The following is a 17,308-nucleotide window of genomic DNA, read 5'->3' as shown; positions in this document are numbered from 1 at the left end:
CTGTGCCCAAATAGTTTTCAGCAGGTGGTGTTTGCACAGTGAATACACCATGTCTCTGAGTCCCAATCCCATTTAAATGCCTGGAAGCAAAAATCTACCCCAGTTCCCTGCTCACATGCCTATCATTGTTGCATTCATTCCTGCAGTAGCCTGTCACTTGCATTTTGTGTTTTAAAGCTGTTAATTTATTCATCCTTTTTGCCAGGCACACTGCATTTAATTTGTGATGAAGGAACTGGAGCAGGAGACAAAATGTTCCTATATTACGGTTACGTAAATCAGAAGTTTTTTTGGGTTTTTTTGTTCAATGTATATACAAAGATAAGATGCCTCCTGGCATTATTCATATTCTCTGTTTCTTATATACATACACACACATATACATACACACACATATACATACACACACATATACATACACACACACACACACACACATATATACACATATATATTGAGTCTCAGTTTCTAAATGTATCACTTTTTTTCTTGTTTTTTTTAAACTTTGCTGTTGGATATATATATATCTATCTATAGATCGATCTATCTATCTATCTATCTATCTATCTATCTATCTATATATATATATATATATATATATATATATATATATATATATATATATATATATATATATATATATATATATATATATAGATATATAGATAGATAGATAGATAGATAGATCGATCTATAGATAGATATATATATATCCAACAGCAAAGTTTAAAAAAAACAAGAAAAAAAGTGATACATTTAGAAACTGAGACTCAATATATATGTGTATATATGTGTGTGTGTGTATAGATAGATAGAGATATATATACACACACACACGTATATACACACACACGTATATACACACACACACACACACACACACACACACGTATATATACGTATATATACATATGTACATGCATCTGCCATGACGGTTATAAAAATGTAGTTATTGTATGAAGCAAAATAATTTCCACTATTTGTTTCTCTTAAATTTTGACATCTGATTGATATATGTGTATTTGTATGCCATGTCATATGTCAAATACTGAAACTACTGAATACCACTGGCTTTTTTTAGTATTATCAAATGTGTTTCTGTCCATTAGCTACAGCAATAGATACTATTAATCATAATATGTATTGATTTATCTTGTACAGAAATTATATCACACAACACAGGTTGAATAAAATTGGCTTTTCTGTTTCTGATATTGGCACTCAGTGTACTCAAAACAAAAACAGACACATATTCCCATGCACTATGACACTGTTCCCCTGTCTTTGGCTTGCAATCACTCAAGCTTTCCTCCATCTTGGTCTGCAGAATCCCATTATCTCCTCATTTGTGCTTACCCTGTGACAAAACCTCAATTAGTTTTCCAACCAAACATGCTAAACCCACACTCACCACTTTAGCCATTGCCAAGAAAATAATACTTATCAATTGGAAAAATAAACACTTACCGTCGGTTGAATCTCCTTAAGCATGACCTCCAGTCTTGACAGAAAAGGATGACACACAATATTGAAATGGGGTCTCCGAACTCATTAGATAGAACTGTAGAATCCTGATTTCGCCTGTCATCAAATTTGACGATGTATATTCCTTATTGTCCTTTCTAAGCATGTGATTATTATCGATTTGGTTGCAATCTACATTATTGTCACTGATATTATAGATAGAAATTGATATTCTATTTTGCATTACAACTTCAAGATCTCGGTCAGGATTTTTTTTTTTTTTGAGGCAGTTACTTATCACTGATCACACAAGGGTCCCAGCACAAGTCAATAGGATTCTTTTTTTTAAATTTGGGGGACCCTTATGTTCTGATGGGGGCTGTATGGTTGAACACCACTGTCTTGCCCATGGGGGTGCTTGGTCCGGTCTGCTCGAGTCTGGACTTTCTGGTTCTTTCTGGTGCCCTGGCTCCCCCTGGGGTTGGGTGATTTCCTGGTGGTCCTCTTGGGGTGGTCCTCAGTGCTAGGCCTGCGTATTGTTGGAGGGCTAACACTTTGATGGTTGAGCCCACTTTGTTTAGCTTGCATTGGTATGCTGATCCATCCATATTTATCATACTACACCAATGTGTTTGGCTCTTCTCTAGTTTTTCTTTTTGGATGGAAAATGTGGAGAATCAACAGTAACGTGAGAGACTCGTAACCAACACATTTTATTTTAACATATGAACCATGGCATGTTTTGGATTAAATATATGTATATCATACAAGATCAACAGAAAGTCACAAATCCATTCTTATGATTTGCTTTTCTTGTCTTTGACATTGTTTTTTTGTTTTAAAGCAACATTAAAATTCAGCAACATTGACATGCTTTCAACATTCAGTGTAGGAAAGGCCAATTTTCCCACACACATATTAACAGTGTCTGTCACATCACTGCACATTTCAGGCCCATTTTCCACTTGATGCAGTATGCGCACAGTTGGTATGGGGGCACCAGGTTAGACCTCTCAGCTTTGTGTACTGAGGTGCACTAAAAAACTTTGAACCAACCAAACCAACAACACACGCACGTAACATGAAGAATAAGATTTTTTTTACATGCTAATATTTATGGATTGGATTACTCTGAATAGAGTGGGTTTACTTTTTCGACAGAGACAAGTAGAGTACTTGTAGTAAAAACAAAAAGAAAGGTAAGCTTGTGTCACATTGTGTGGTATGATTTGTTCGCCTGTGTGTTTATTTTAAAGGTCAGAAATGCAACCAAATAATGGGGAACACATGATGATGTGATATTTGCTTGTAAAAATACCAAGCTACTCATACTCATACAGTATATGGATAAAAACATTTTTTAGAAAGCAAAGTAAAGTAAAAGTAGTATTATATAAGGTGTTTCTAGTATTTCACTCTCTATTATAATAAAACATGTATTTATTTGAAACATGTCCAAAAATCCCACAGAATAACTGCATGTAATACTGAAATACATTCTCACAATAAAGTACTTTTTAGTCCACAGGTATTTGCACAAGAACACAGTCAATCAAGATGTGATCTGAAATGTAGTCTTTCAGATGTGATACCAGGGATTAGACAACAAATACTAAATTGACTGCAAAGTCTTACCTTTTAATAGACATTTGATATTTGACTGATAAGCTGTTTTACGTACAAGTGAGGCCTGTTCCCTCATTATTCACGACAAATTAAGCAGATGAAATATTTGGAGTTGATTCCAAGTGTTTTACTTGCATTGGTAGCTTTTTACTGGAACACTCAATGTGAGGTGATATCAGTTTCAAAGAGATGTCAATGCAAGTGATAGAGCTCATCATTATGCAGAAAAACCTAAATTAATCAGTTAACGACATAGTAAAAACTTACAGAGTGGAATATATCAGAACTCTTTCCTTGGTTAGGCTTTAGCCACACACATGCGTGCCAACCTATGGTTAATGGAGGTGATCGACAGTCAATAGTGTGAAATACGGTTAGGGTTATATATACTCTATATCTATCTATAGATCTATCTATATAAATGGCTTTTGATGGAAGCAGTGAGTGGCAGACTATATTTCCCCTCTGCTATTTGGAGTAGCCAAGAAAGCATAGCATTAAGTGAGCTGTACATTGGTGCATGCTCATTGCTGTCTTGCAAAGACTGATGGTTGAAAGTTTGAATATGAACAACACAGAGGGGGGGGCAGGAATAATATTAAAGATCAGAGAATTTTTATTTTAGATTTTTAGCCATGTGTAATTAGTGGCTTTTTAAATTGTTTAATCTTGCTTTCATATGGTGGAATACACTAGATATTCTTCCATATGCTAGAAAGCCGCAGTACACTCTACACTGAGTGGTGTCTTTTGGTGGTCAGCAAGGGTAAACCAACATGTATAAAAATGTGCAGGGCAGTGAAAAAAGCTTTTCCCTCAAGGCTGCAGTCAATTCCCCTGATACAGTTCTGCTCAGCACCATTGCTCCTAAACACCCATATGTTGCTTACACTTAGATAAAAATGGGAGCTTTCCTAAGATTAGAGACACAGATCTCACAGAAATATCTTTTTCTAGAGAGCTAAATGTTTTTTTTTTTATTACATAAACTGAAGCTGAACATTTTAACAAACTGAATAATGTTTGGAGATGTGCTTTATATGTGTACCAAAGAGTTGCCGTTCTGTTGATACTACAAGTGGATATTGTACTTTTTAGTATATAAGCTCAGTCTCATTCTTTTGACCAAATATATAGATTCTTTAAAAACGCTGTAGTTGTTGGAATTGATATGAGACATGGTATTAAAAAGCACAGCTCCATGAATGTGTTCCCTTGCAGCAGCACTTCTATCTCATTTTCAACATCAAAAAGAGAGAAATGACGCAATAAGAAAGAGAACAAGGCTTCCCTTTCGAGAAGAGGTAGTCAGACACTTATGTTTGAGAATATATCGGGCTGTGGTGGAAAAAAATCAAATTGAAAATGTATTTTGTCCGTATAACAATGTGGGTTTTTTTTGTTTGTTTGTTTTTCACTTGTTATATCACTAATGACACCATAAACCTGACCCTAGTCCTCAGAACTTTGCATTCAAGACCACAAAATGCCAAATAAAAACTTGCAAATGATTATACACCATACACAAAAACACAAACACACACACACACAGGATTCGCCTAAAGCAGCATCCTATTTATACACTTCATGATATATGTAAATTTAAAGGCCAAATATAGTTGTGTATATATAAATAAAGCCCTCACAACCTTTGATAGAAACTGCAATCAGCCTAGGGACAAATCCACAAGGTGTATGATTTTTAAGGCACCTCTTCTGATGTGGAACATGCATACAATACATACATATTTTGCAATTCTTACAAAGTAAAAGGATGAACAGTGGAGCAAATTATATTTGTGGACTACAGTTGATATGTTTTATTTGTCTTTACAAATAAAATAAATTCTTACTGTATGATTTTACTGACAAATTCAAAGCTACCCATAGCATCCCCATGATAGACACTATAATAGCGTAGCAGCGTTCATGACAACTTTAATATTTTAGACAAGTGCATGTTTTTCTTCCTTGTCCATGATTTACAATAAATAACTAAAATAACTTAATGACAGAGGAACACTTTTACGCATTATGAAAGAAACAAGTCAGCAAATGATACACCTATCATACAAGGATGCGTCCTCGATTATAACACTTCTGGCAAATGTCTTTTCTACTCCACATGCATTTTAAGAATTGAGACATCTTTCAGCATTGGACTTTTGAGCTTTTCTTACTCTTTTTTCTTTGTCTATTTTCATTATCACCTCCTATAACTTTTATATTTTACTTATTTACTTAACTTTAAATTACAATTTAAGTAATTCAGCTGATGTTCTCCCTTGTAAAGGAGATGTCTGTGAGGTAAAGTTTTGATGCTTGATAAATAACATATACTGATTTAATGTTCTCAGTGTCAGATATTTCACAAATACTCTCCAATAATCATCATTTTTTGTAGCAAGGTTTTTGTCTCTGCGTCTGTTAAGGTTAGATGTTGCCATTCAAGCTTTTCTGTCCACCCATGAAAGAAAAACAATCTCCAAGGTTTCTGTTTGAGTCATGGTGCCTTCTGAGTTTTAGGTCAAATAGAAAAGGAAGCAACATGAGGACACTGATGTGTTACTTTGGATATATACCAGCAAGGAAACACCTACAAAGGGAAAAGATGATATTTCCAAGTGGAACCAGTAACGCTCTCATTTAAATATTTACTATAGTACTAACATGCTGGTTTTCAATGTGTTCCTTTAAGTGGTAGAAGTGCTTTGTTGCCTGCTTGTTGTAAATTATGTATATTAACATAATTCACACAAAAAAACCATTTACATTTACTATCTAAATTTGTGTGCACTGCATCGGATTAAATTTGACTGCACAATTCAAGCAGACTCACATATTTTATGGTGTTATGCTCTTAAGGTTAAATGGAATTCGATGGCATGCAGTATTTGAATAATTCAGCTTATAACACATGTTGGACTTTAAACAAATCTAGTGGATGAAGATGTTACTTTTAAAAAATCTACAATATATAACACAACATGATCTGAACTACATTACAGAAGTATTTTTTGAATTGTGCATCAATTCAGCCAAATTTACTTAAAGAAATTATGAATTTTTAAACTGTTTCTACAATTTTTAAAATGTTAAAATCCAGCTGTTTTATGGAGTTGTTCTGTGCATACATGTTCTGTATGTGGATTAGATTCAGCATGATCCTTTTCTTTGAAGGAGCATTTTGATTGTTGTTGCAGCAACAAACTCCAATAAATGATGAATGTAAATATGTCACTTAACTACAACTGCACCATAAGATCAGTGCATTGTTTAAGATTGTAATCAGAGCATTTCAAGTATCGTGCAAGATCATTATGAACCTTTTGTACCGTCACTGATTATTTTTAGAGAGATGTTATTTAAGATGGGAGGAAATAATGTCCTGCCACTGACCTCAAACAATTTTGAATGAAGTGAACCACAAAGATAACCAATCATCAACATCCCTGCACCCTGCAAGAAGCTCAAAGGTACTTTCCCTCCATTACTCTGTAAACTGTTAAATGTTTTCTTTTCTTCCTCATTTCTTGCTCCTGTTAAGTGAACTTTTAATTCATACAGGAATAAGGAAATTGCTTTTCAAAAAGGCCAAATGTTTACTTCAGCTATGTTAGATGCATCCATACTATTCTAGGTAGGAAAGATATTTATTACCTATAGCTTTTAATACAATAATTTGATAACCAGGAATGGTGAAAACAGGCAAAATCACCTGCCCCAGTCAAAACTAGTATTCAATAAATAGTATTTCAAAATTAAATATACGTTTGGGTGGTATATCATATCCCCGCAAAGTTGCGGGGATATGATACATTAAAAACAAAAATGTATAAAAAGAAATAATTCTAGAATCTGCTATAGCCTGTTTGCTCATTTTAATTCAGCATCTTCAGGTAAACCACTGGGTAAATACAGGGATCACAGATATCATGTGCCAGTATTGATACTTATAGCTTATGAAAGCAGCTCATGATTTGCAAAGTTTGCACCATCAATATTCTTAATCTGGATACATTTTAATATCAATTAAATGTTTGTGAATTTTGTTTTCTACTGTTAGTGTGTTTCATTGTTTTATTTAATGCAACCAATACACAGAGTTGTTCCCAAGCCAGCCACGAGATGAGATGCCTCTAGTATGCCTGGGGTCTGTCTGGCAATCTGTCTCCAGGTAGGACATGTCCAAAACACTTCACCTAAGAAGTGCCCTGAATGGAACAGATGCCTGAAGCACCCCAAGTTGCTCCTTTCATTACAAAAGAGTACCGGTTCTACTCAGAGTCTTTCTTGAATGACTAAACTCCTCACCATATTTCAGGCTGAGCACAGACACTCTATAGAGAACCTCATTTCAGCTGCCTGTATCAGTATTCTCATTCTTTCAGTTTCTATCACTAATTTATGGCTGAAAGTAAAGTAGGATCACAGATCAACATCAGTGGCTTAACTTTAATGCTAATCTCTCCCTTCACCACAGCAGGTTGTGTCCAACCTCAAGTACCCCATTAGGGTGGCCTATGGGACTGCTCTGGCCTGGGCCTGAATGAGGCCTTGTGTCTTCAGGGTGGGGCTCCTAGTGGATGGATTCCATGACATCTGGAAGGGCATCCAATATAAAACTCCAAAATCAAACATGTGGAGCTGACTGCTGTGGCAACCCTTTTTGACCACAGAGCAACCAAAAGTAGCCAGTTTTATAGTTGATGCCCCAAACTGTGTTTCACTGAAGTGAATCAGCTAGAACAGCTACTCTTTAAAGAAGTTCATAAAATTCATTTTTGTTTAATTTAGTAGATTCCTCACCTCCTCTGTCTCAGACAGAAATACTGATGTAATTATTGATCTCTCTTCTCTAGTTCCTTCTTTTCCTTCCTCGTCTGTCTGCTTGGCTCTTCTGTAATTATATTCATGGTTACTGGAACATTTGTAACATATCAGCTGTTTAAGATGAGCCACTGCTCACTACATATGATTGCCAATACATGTGTCATCATAGCATCATTTGGTCCCTTTCTCCATCCAACAACATATATAACATATAACACTTATATAATTATTATACCTACAGATATGTAGACCCTCTAAGTCCAAAATGTTTTGATAACTACACCAATTTTACTAGCATAATTATTTTGCATAGCAATGCTAAATGCTAACATAAAATTTCTATCCCAGTTTTTCTAAATGTGTTTTTTTATGACTGCATAAATCAAAGTTCCGGTGCTTGTGTTGTGGGTTTTAAGCCTGATGTGTGTGCGGGATAGTGGTAATAAAGTGTCTTGACCAAAATGCAATCTGTACAGAAAAATTACCCTACATTCAGAGGAATACATGCTTTGTGGGATTTCTTTTCACATTTTATTGCAAAGTGGGAACACATTCAAAAATTTAATTAAAATACTGATATTTAATTAGAAGTATCAAAGGACTTGGCAAAGTGAGCTTTCCTCCAAATGCTTTTACAGAAACAACTTCATAGTATTTCTTTAGAGGAAATGGTTCTTGCCAAAAGTGACATGCTAATAACTGTTTTTTTTTATTCAGCAGTAAAACAAACAAATGTCTGCATAAAAAAAAAAACATTAAAAAATTTAAATGACTTTTCACCAAAACTAAGTCTAAAAACTCAGCCATCTCACTCTCACCATGTCCTTCACACATCAGTTTGTATTTTCAAAAACATCCAACTTGTCCCTTGCATGTACAATAGCCTTGAAGAGATTCTTACAGACAGACGGCACTCACTACCCCAGTAAGACACTGCACAGCAATGACTTTTATTTACACTGACATCGCACTACGGGTATGTTTGCCAACCCCGCTCTGGGAATTCTGATAAGCTCATCTAAAAGCTAACCTAAAAACAGCACGATTAGACACACTTTTCTTTGATATGAATGAAGGGTTTCTCACCTGTTTTCTGCGTTTTCTTCTTTATCTGGCTCTGTCTTAGAAAAAAAAGAGAAAATTCAGAAAAAGGAGGAGAGTGTAAATACATTCTGTGAAATATTAAACTGCACAAACGCTCGCTTTGCCACATGTAATGCCAGTTGACCGTGAGAGACACTGAGTGCATATATTGCATTTTTCCAAAAACATTCCTGTTTGCAGTGAATGTTATAGAAAACACAATATAAGGTTTATATTAACACACAGTTATTATGAGATAATGTTAATTGAAGAATTTGTGCCTAAGAATACAATTATTTGTTTAATGAATTAGGCAGCTACTATAATTTATTTTGTTCCACACCTGTGTTGGTAATCTTTATCTCATCAAAGGCTCATGCAGTTCAGAAAGGTGTGAAATGCATTAAGCAATAACCTTGTAAACTTTTTTTATTTACCTGCATTCAATGTCAAAATAACAGGCAAAAAGATGGTTGTGAAAAATAAAGGTTTCACACGTGTCTGCAGTCTTGTGAGATTTGAGAAGCTTTGGCTTCGGCTCATGCAATGTTACCCAAAGTACAGCAGAATGACCACAAACAGGGCTTGTGGTCATTCTGCTGTAAAAAAAAAAAAAAAAAAAAAGGGAATCAAAAAAACATAAAAATTGAAACTTAAAAAAATGAAGGTTTTCTGGTCCGTGTACTTTTCGGTATTTGAAGTTTTGTTTCAGAAACCAAAACGAAAAAACGATATTTAAAAGAATTTTCATTTTTTTAATTTTTAATAAAGAATAAAATGGGCGAAAATAACTTGTTTTTTCATTCGGTGGTAACAAATAGCCGTCATACACTTAAAATTAGACGTGCTTTTTTGGATTTCTTCGTGATTCAAATAATGAAAGTATACTAGCGCAAAAACAAAAAAATAGACGCATTTTCAATGTCTGAAACGGGAAGTACTTCTTCTGCGCGTTTTTTTATGGCGCGCGCACACCGTCCCCCACACAAGAGATCGACGGCCTTAAAGTTACACTGGAATAAACAGAGGATGGACCATTACGTTGTTTTTAGGAAAACTAAGAGAGTGACACTCCGGGACGAAGACATGACTGCAGAAAAACTGGGTCGCATCTTTCAGGTAGATATGTAAACTTCGCAAACTTTGCTTTCAGCAGTTTTTTTTATGAACGTTATTGTTCTTCCTTACTGCGGAACGGCTAACGTTAACATTTGGTGATTTCATGTAGGCCTACTTTTACTAATACTATGTCTAGCCGTCTTCATTGTGCTAATATGTGAATTGTGCACATGTGCTAATGTGTAAATAGTTATTCATTGACTTTTACCGGCTACTAGCTAATAAGTAAGCCTTTAGAGCCTATTAACCGTGTGCACAGGAGTAACACGTTAGCAGAGCAACGTGATTTACGGAAACTTTTCTTAAACAGGTATCCGCGCATACTCTGTACATCACGGATGATTCAAACGTGGCTATGTTCCCCGGTGCGGTCTCTGGTGTTTTCAGCGCATTAGACCTTACACCCAGAGGTCACTATGAAGTCCACGGAGAAGACATGGAGTCAATTCCAACAGCAGGTTCCAGCGGGCAGCGTTTTGCATTTATGCGAGCACCAGCTGTGGCAGCGTCTGCACCTTCACGTTCACAGCAGGCTACTTCAAGTTCCCCTATGTCCTCCAAAACATTTCAGAGGTAGGATGAGTCTGTGTTCTTGAATATTAAATTACAGAACAGGCAAAATAAAAAGAAACATAAGGTGCATGGATAGTTGAATTGTTAAGAATAGCAAAGCTGTTTTAGTACAATTTGCCTATAGCAATCACTGAATGGATTTGTGGCCTGCTGTCTTTTACAAGATATGTAAAATTATTATGTTTTGTTTTACAGATCAGTGTACTTTGCAGATGTAGTTGGTGGGAGGTTGATTCCCAATAGAATGGTGGTTGTACGATTCCTGGAGTCTGAGGCTACGCTTCAAGGGATAGTAGGAAAAGTGCAAGATGCCATTGGTAATTACAACCCAATAATTTTGACAGATGCACAGGGCAATGCAATTCTGGAGTCGGAGGGCACAACAGGTGAGCCATAATATTACAGCTAAAGCCCATATCTTATGGAGAGACATGTCTTACCAGACTCTTTGTAATATTTATTGGGTAATATGGTATTGGCTTCTAAACAGGTTTCTTTGGTTTTGTTTTTCATCTGTAGGGTCACAGTACTGGAGACAAAATGCACGAAAAATTCTTGCTGTGCCTGAACAAGACTTTAATTGCCTCCAGGGAACAAAGAGGAAGAAACTGAGGTATGTGAATAAATATGTATATACTATAGGATGAACATCAATATAGAAGAATTAATTTGATTTAAATCCTATAATAGCAGTAAGACATCACTACATAAATCATCATCTATCAGTAAGTGATGTGATGTTTCTTTAAGCCAGTAAGTAGCTTTGACATCTGATTATCCATTTTTATTTGTAGCAGCCGTAAAGATGATGACAGTGCCAGTTTGGGAGAAGTGAGTGACAAAATAGAAGAGTTGGTGTTGGCATCTCAAAGTCTGCCAGCTGTCACAGCAGCAATCAAAGAGCTCACTGATCTTGCAGTTGCCCAGAAAGTCACAACCCCCAAGCTGCAGACACTCAAGGAGGGATTTAGCTGCGTGGTTTGTATGAGTATGTTCAAATGTTGCTTAGTAAATACATTACATCTACACTAACATTTTAATTACAATTAAAACAATGTCAAACCACATTCAATCATTACTTTGGACAAACATTTTTTTACCAAACATAGGCTCTTTATTCAGCAGTGTCCATTTAAATACTTAGGCACAGACAATCAAGATGCAGGTCTACTGTAACATAACATTCAAAAGTTTACATGCACATTTAATTTGGGTTCTCCTTGCAATCTTGACTATGAAAGTATAGCTTTTTAAATTGATTACAATGTCAGTATGGGTGACGGTACACTGTTCACAGTAATGTAAAACTAAAAAGTTCACATTTAAAATGGGACTGTAGTTGCATATATTGAATCAAGTACCTGTAACTTTTTCATTTTTCTTGCTTGCTAATTGAGAAAATGTACTGATTTTGCCCCTCATCAATTATAGACAAAAATATAGACAGGGACTTTCTCAGAACAGCGTGAACAAGAGGAATTACAGAATAACCAAAAATATTCTGCATGCTGTCTGTAAATTTATGTCAAGACTGACTTTGAACCTATAGTTTGAACTAAATTCAACATAAATGGATAACAGTCTCACTTATCTGATTTACTTTTGCAGACATCATTGAGGATCCAGTGTTCTCACTGTGCTGCAGAAGCATTATTGGCTGCAAGACATGTGTGGAACAGTGGCAAGAGACATCACAGCACTGTGCAAAATGCAGGGAGAGTAACAACGGAGTTCTACAAATTACTGGTCTAACAGCTGCATTTTCTGTATTGAAATCTTTTTTTGCAGAGGAGTAATGTAGTGTGTACACACAAATGTTTACAGTCAGTTGATTTTTTTTTTTGTCTGTTCTGTACAGTTTACAGATGCAGTGGTTCATACATTTCTCTGAGTTATGTTTATGAGACAGAGCAGAGCTTCTTTGTATGGCATAAAGTCACCATTTACGGCTCTAAAAAACAAATGTGAAATATCAGGATATTTTTCTGCAAAATGACTCTCTGTTCTAAGTTTGTCCTGTTCGGTTGTGAAGGGATCAACTCCAAAAGTCGAATATTCTTTGAGTGCAGATCCCAAGTGCTGCCTGTAAAGGTCTGCTGCTTCAAGTGCATTTGGCAAGAGCTCTGGAGAAATTCTTCTTTTACACCCATGTTCTGCAAAGTGATTTGGTATGCCTTTTCCTGTAAAAAATAGAGGAGGTGTTTAAATGTTCATTATCAGGGTTGTAAGCAATCTGACTTTTTTTTTTTTTTTTTTTTACCTGGGATTCTATGAGCATTCCATGATTCTACCACACTTGCAAGACCAATGTTACACAGCTGACAGGTTAGATTGGACACACAGTATCGCACAAGGTTATCCTCCATATCTATCTCCTCCTGGTCCATCAGCTGGAGTAGGGCAGTTTTTAGTGGGTAGTTGACACGGTTGTTGATTTCAGGCCAAATCCTTTCAACTGTGTGGTTCTAAAAGAGTTAAAAGAAACATGTCTTAAATGTACGTAGTAGTACACGTAATAGTATAAGAATTTCAGCTGATGTTAATGGTACTTAAATCTTACTCTTGTGGATGAGGTCTGTAAATAAGGCAGTCTCTCCTGATTGAAGCGATGATGTGACAGCATCTCTTGCATGAACAGTGTTAAATAAAATTCCTTTCCATGGTCTACTCGCACCTGGTCCCACATACCATAGGTGATCACTGCAGGTCTGGTACAGGAAAAATAAAGAACATTTATTAACTATTTTGCTTTAAGACCAGCAAAGGTGTTATTATTTTGAATGTATTCATTCATGTTTTTTTTGGGTAATATTTTAGTTGTAGTAGGACAACATATATTTCTTAAGTTTCTTTGCAATGTCACTGTCATGCTCAGACTTTAGATGTATGTCAGAACAATTGAAAGATATGTGGAAATCCAAGAACCTTGTTCCATTCATAAATGAACACTGATTAATTGCAATAAAGTAGTTAAATGATTCATGTGCAATTCCATTTTATTTATTTTTACATTAATAGAAAATGTTGATCAAAATGTTTGGTAAGTTCTTAATATATTATATTCAGGAACATAACCAGACCCATCTGTTGCATGTCTAATTTAAATTCAAATATTGTAAATTTGGGTGCAGCTCATGTCCAATATGACTAACATGTCCATCAAAACACTTAAGATGAAATAAATGGTTTGAGAGGTTGTATTACCTGAAAACATATTCATAGATGCTCAAGTTGTTTTTGATTGGCATTGTGGAATGACTCACAATCTTTTTACTGAATCCATCTACAGCTAAAACATGGGTGACTCCAAACATTACAAGTTTCTCGTTTTGGTCCAGGTGAACCTTGTGCCCCATGCATTCAGCATGGTACGGTGTGGGATTAAGATTCCGAGCTCCCTTACAAAAAAATCACAAAAATAAATGACAGCTGACTGGATAAAGGCAGATTTGATCATACGTTTGAGGAAGAGTCAAGTAACTGTTAAAGCAGGGCGTACATCTGTTAAACAGAATTAGGCCCTACCATTACATGATGTATATCACAAATATGACAAAGAACATTGGAATACAGTTCTAGTGGAAGATTAAATAACATAGGCTACCTGGCGTCTTGCTTCATGATAAGGTTGATGCACCTCTCTTAAAATTGACCCAATTCGTCCCTCTGCAGCATGTACCCCTTTTGTGGACAGATAGCCCTTCATCATTTTGCGGCCATATGTTGGGCCCACCTGTTTAAAATAAAAGATCATGCTACTACTAGAACAACAAATGTAAAGTAGCTTATTCTGAAAGCAAATGTGTAAAGCTAAAGTATTGTGCTAATTAACTGTACAAATACCAGTGAGAGACATCTTTAAAATAACTAACGTTACCCACCACCCGCAAGACGCTAAAACGCGCGGGCGCGGGCGCGCGCACACAGTCTAGACTAACCCCCTTACAACCCAGTTAAGACAACCATACACAGTCATAAGGTGAAGGAAGAAAGTACCTTACCTCATTTATAGCTTGTGTCACCTCAAGCTCCAACCGTGTGTCCGAGAGTCGACAGCTAGTGATTTGCTCAGCACAAAACTTTCTAACATTTCTCGCAGAAAATCCTCTCACTTCCCCGTGTTCATATGACAGACGCTCTGATATAATTTCCGATGACAGGCCTTGTTTTGCCATCTCCATGATCACGTCTGAGTATTTTTCCAACGTCATGATGTCCACACTACAGTGTTTGCCATAAGTTTGCGCATCACTTGTACAGGTTGTTGACCTACTAAAACTTCCGGTTCAGACAAAATAAATAAAGGGCCCTTTCTCGTTCTTTTTTCTTGGGTTTTTCGTTTCTGATGTGCGAAAGGACAAAATGAAAAAAACAATTGTTTTACGTTTTTCATTTTAGCTTTTTAAGTTGAGAATTAAATAAGTGTCTCATTTTCTTTTTTAAATTATACTTTCTGAAACGAAACTTCAAATACCGAAAAGTACACGGACCTTTTCTGTTAATAGCAGTGTGAACTCTATTTTTAAATTAAATCGTATAAGGTAAAGAGACTTACATCTTTCAGTTTGTGTGCCCCAAAAATATAAATACAAGATGTAGAAATGGCAGTTTTGCCAGCTGTGGTCATTGACACTAATGAGTACTAATGATCGTTTTGAATATTGGAAACTATTAAATGTCTAGAATTGGGGAGTAGCTTATGGGATTCAGACAGTGCACACTTTTTATTATTATCATCATTATTATTATTATCATTATTATTTTTATTATTGTTTTTACTTTTTTATTTAAAATTTTCCATATTCCATAAACAAGACAATGTCTGATGATACAGCTTAAGAAAGTATTTGCCGTTGAGATGCTGTCAGCCCATGTATATATATATATATAAAAAATGGCATCATTTTCTTACTTGAAAAATGCAGTACATGGCAAAGTGTCTGGGTTATGCTAAAAAAAAGATAAACACATCACAGTGTTTTCCTCAAGTACAGTGGTGAGGCAAATTCAATTACAGGCAGGCTTATCCACTGGAGCTGAGGGTGGCTCTTACCCATGTGTCTGCAGGTGAAGTCTAGGGAGAGTTGAGCTCATTTTGTAGGTACCCTCAGGAGGACAGGTACTGAAAACCTACCCCACACTGCCTATTAAAAGAAGGCCCAAAACTTTGAAATAAACAGTTCTATTCCTTATAGCACTTTCTTCTATTTTTTTCAAGATACAAAAATATAAAAGGAAAATAATCAGCATGTTATTATTTGGAGTATCCATTCGGAGCTTTAAATATAGCAAGTATAGAGGTCATGAAGAATACTACTTAAGGGGTTTAAACCAATAGCAGTTTGAGCTTTAGCACCAAATATATCGAAACAGCCCAGCCCCATTCAGTTAGATTCCCAACATAAACTGCAATCACATTGTAATGAAAAGGCACAGACTGGTGAGAAGACTAGAGAAACAACCTAAGGAGTGTGAAAGTACAAGGTCAGGAATAGCATTAGGATAAAGATTTGTGTTGGTATGCAGGACTGTAGCATAAGGTTTATATTGTTAGCTGATAATGCGAATACATTTCAGTTTATAAAGACCCCTAATACAAAGGTAATGTAATATGTAGTGTAGCAAAGTTCTTTCGCTTTGAGTAATTAAATAACATACTGTATTGCTTTCAAGTTAAGTAATAAGTAATGTGTAATGATCCAAATATGTTGTAAATACTTATCTATATACACCAATTCTATTGTTTCATATTTATGAATATATTATTCATGTTCAGGGAGGTTGTTGTGGTCTGTTCTTAGATCTACTAGCCATTGACCATTGCTGTTAAGGGCTGTGTCCTTCTCCTATATGCTCTTCCAGTACTGTTCTGTCTTCAGCCTTGGTGGTGCTGTTCTCATATTGTTCCCCTGCCACTGAGAGTACACCTTGGTTGTTCTGTGGAGAACGGTTGGCTTATACTCCTGCCTTCTATCTCTGGTGTACCTCTTCAAGCGGCTGGCCAAGGCCGTGAGTCTTTGCTTGGCAGTTTTCTAGGCCTCAGGTATGGACAGCCTGTTGTATTTCTCAGGCACCTTCTTCATCACACCTTTCTGCAGCTCCGATAGTTGGCTTACCTTCCACCGTGCTACCGTGATCGTGGCCTCTAGTCTCCTTGTCCATGGAGGGTACTGCTCCTAGTGGCTGTTCAACTTGTAGCCAAGCTTCTCACTGATCACTGCTGCTGTACTGTAGATCAGCTAGTTAATCTTGGTAATGGTTGTGGAAGATTGTATCCGTAGTGGTGCATTCACATCACCTAGTATATCTTCTGAGGGTACTTCACATAGCCTTGGTAACTGGCCATTGAGGATCCAGGTTTCAAGCTTTGCCATGATCCTGTCTCTCAGGTCAGTTCCACTCGCACTCAACAAACTTTCTTCCATCGCACTTGGGGCTTGGTACCCAATCTCGGGTGGTGGTGATGATATCGTCTCCTTGGCCTGTCGTCCTAACTCCCCCTTACAAGAGCATTTGTGTTGTACCCCTCAATCTCTAGGCATAAGAGCAGTTCCTTCTTCCAAATGTTGGAACACTGAGCTACTAGTTGTTTCGCTGTCAATGCAGATGC

At 36.3% G+C, this 17,308-nt stretch overlaps 2 protein-coding genes and 1 long non-coding RNA gene across 4 annotated transcripts; 1 reads left to right on the top strand and 2 right to left on the bottom strand.

Moving 5' to 3' along the window:
* Nucleotides 1–4,619: 4,619 nt before the first annotated feature.
* On the bottom strand, nt 4,620–15,842 carry LOC309710115. Its single transcript, XR_014277655.1, has 3 exons — nt 15,752–15,842; nt 9,010–9,044; nt 4,620–7,990 (listed from the first exon to the last, which is right to left on the bottom strand). It is a non-coding gene; the product is annotated as an uncharacterized lncRNA (long non-coding RNA).
* Nucleotides 9,775–12,549, top strand: LOC309711084 (uncharacterized protein; the record flags this gene model as incomplete). Of its 2 annotated transcripts, none has more annotated exons than XM_082541107.1 (6): nt 9,775–10,125; nt 10,436–10,698; nt 10,894–11,084; nt 11,218–11,311; nt 11,493–11,676; nt 12,307–12,549. In XM_082541107.1, exons 1-6 carry the CDS (start codon nt 9,928–9,930, stop codon nt 12,448–12,450), a joined length of 1,074 nt encoding a protein of 357 aa, XP_082397233.1. In that variant the 5' UTR covers nt 9,775–9,927. The 2 variants fall into 2 exon arrangements, with proteins under 2 accessions (XP_082397233.1, XP_082397232.1); XM_082541106.1 differs by having other exon boundaries at nt 9,776–10,125; nt 11,493–11,686; nt 12,307–12,494.
* LOC309711083 (uncharacterized protein) lies at nt 12,574–15,176 on the bottom strand (the record flags this gene model as incomplete). The annotated part of the gene is made up of 6 exons (XM_082541105.1): nt 14,700–15,176; nt 14,303–14,431; nt 13,903–14,096; nt 13,259–13,406; nt 12,959–13,163; nt 12,574–12,878 (listed from the first exon to the last, which is right to left on the bottom strand). Exons 1-6 carry the CDS (start codon nt 14,907–14,909, stop codon nt 12,574–12,576), a joined length of 1,191 nt encoding a protein of 396 aa, XP_082397231.1. The 5' UTR covers nt 14,910–15,176.
* Nucleotides 15,843–17,308: the final 1,466 nt, after the last annotated feature.

This window comes from Aulonocara stuartgranti, assembly GCF_965226115.1.
Source record: "Aulonocara stuartgranti genome assembly, chromosome: 7".
Classification (NCBI taxonomy): domain Eukaryota; kingdom Metazoa; phylum Chordata; class Actinopteri; order Cichliformes; family Cichlidae; genus Aulonocara; species Aulonocara stuartgranti.
The sequence above is the reverse complement of the archived record's forward strand: the minus strand, read 5'-3'. Positions and strand labels throughout refer to the sequence as shown.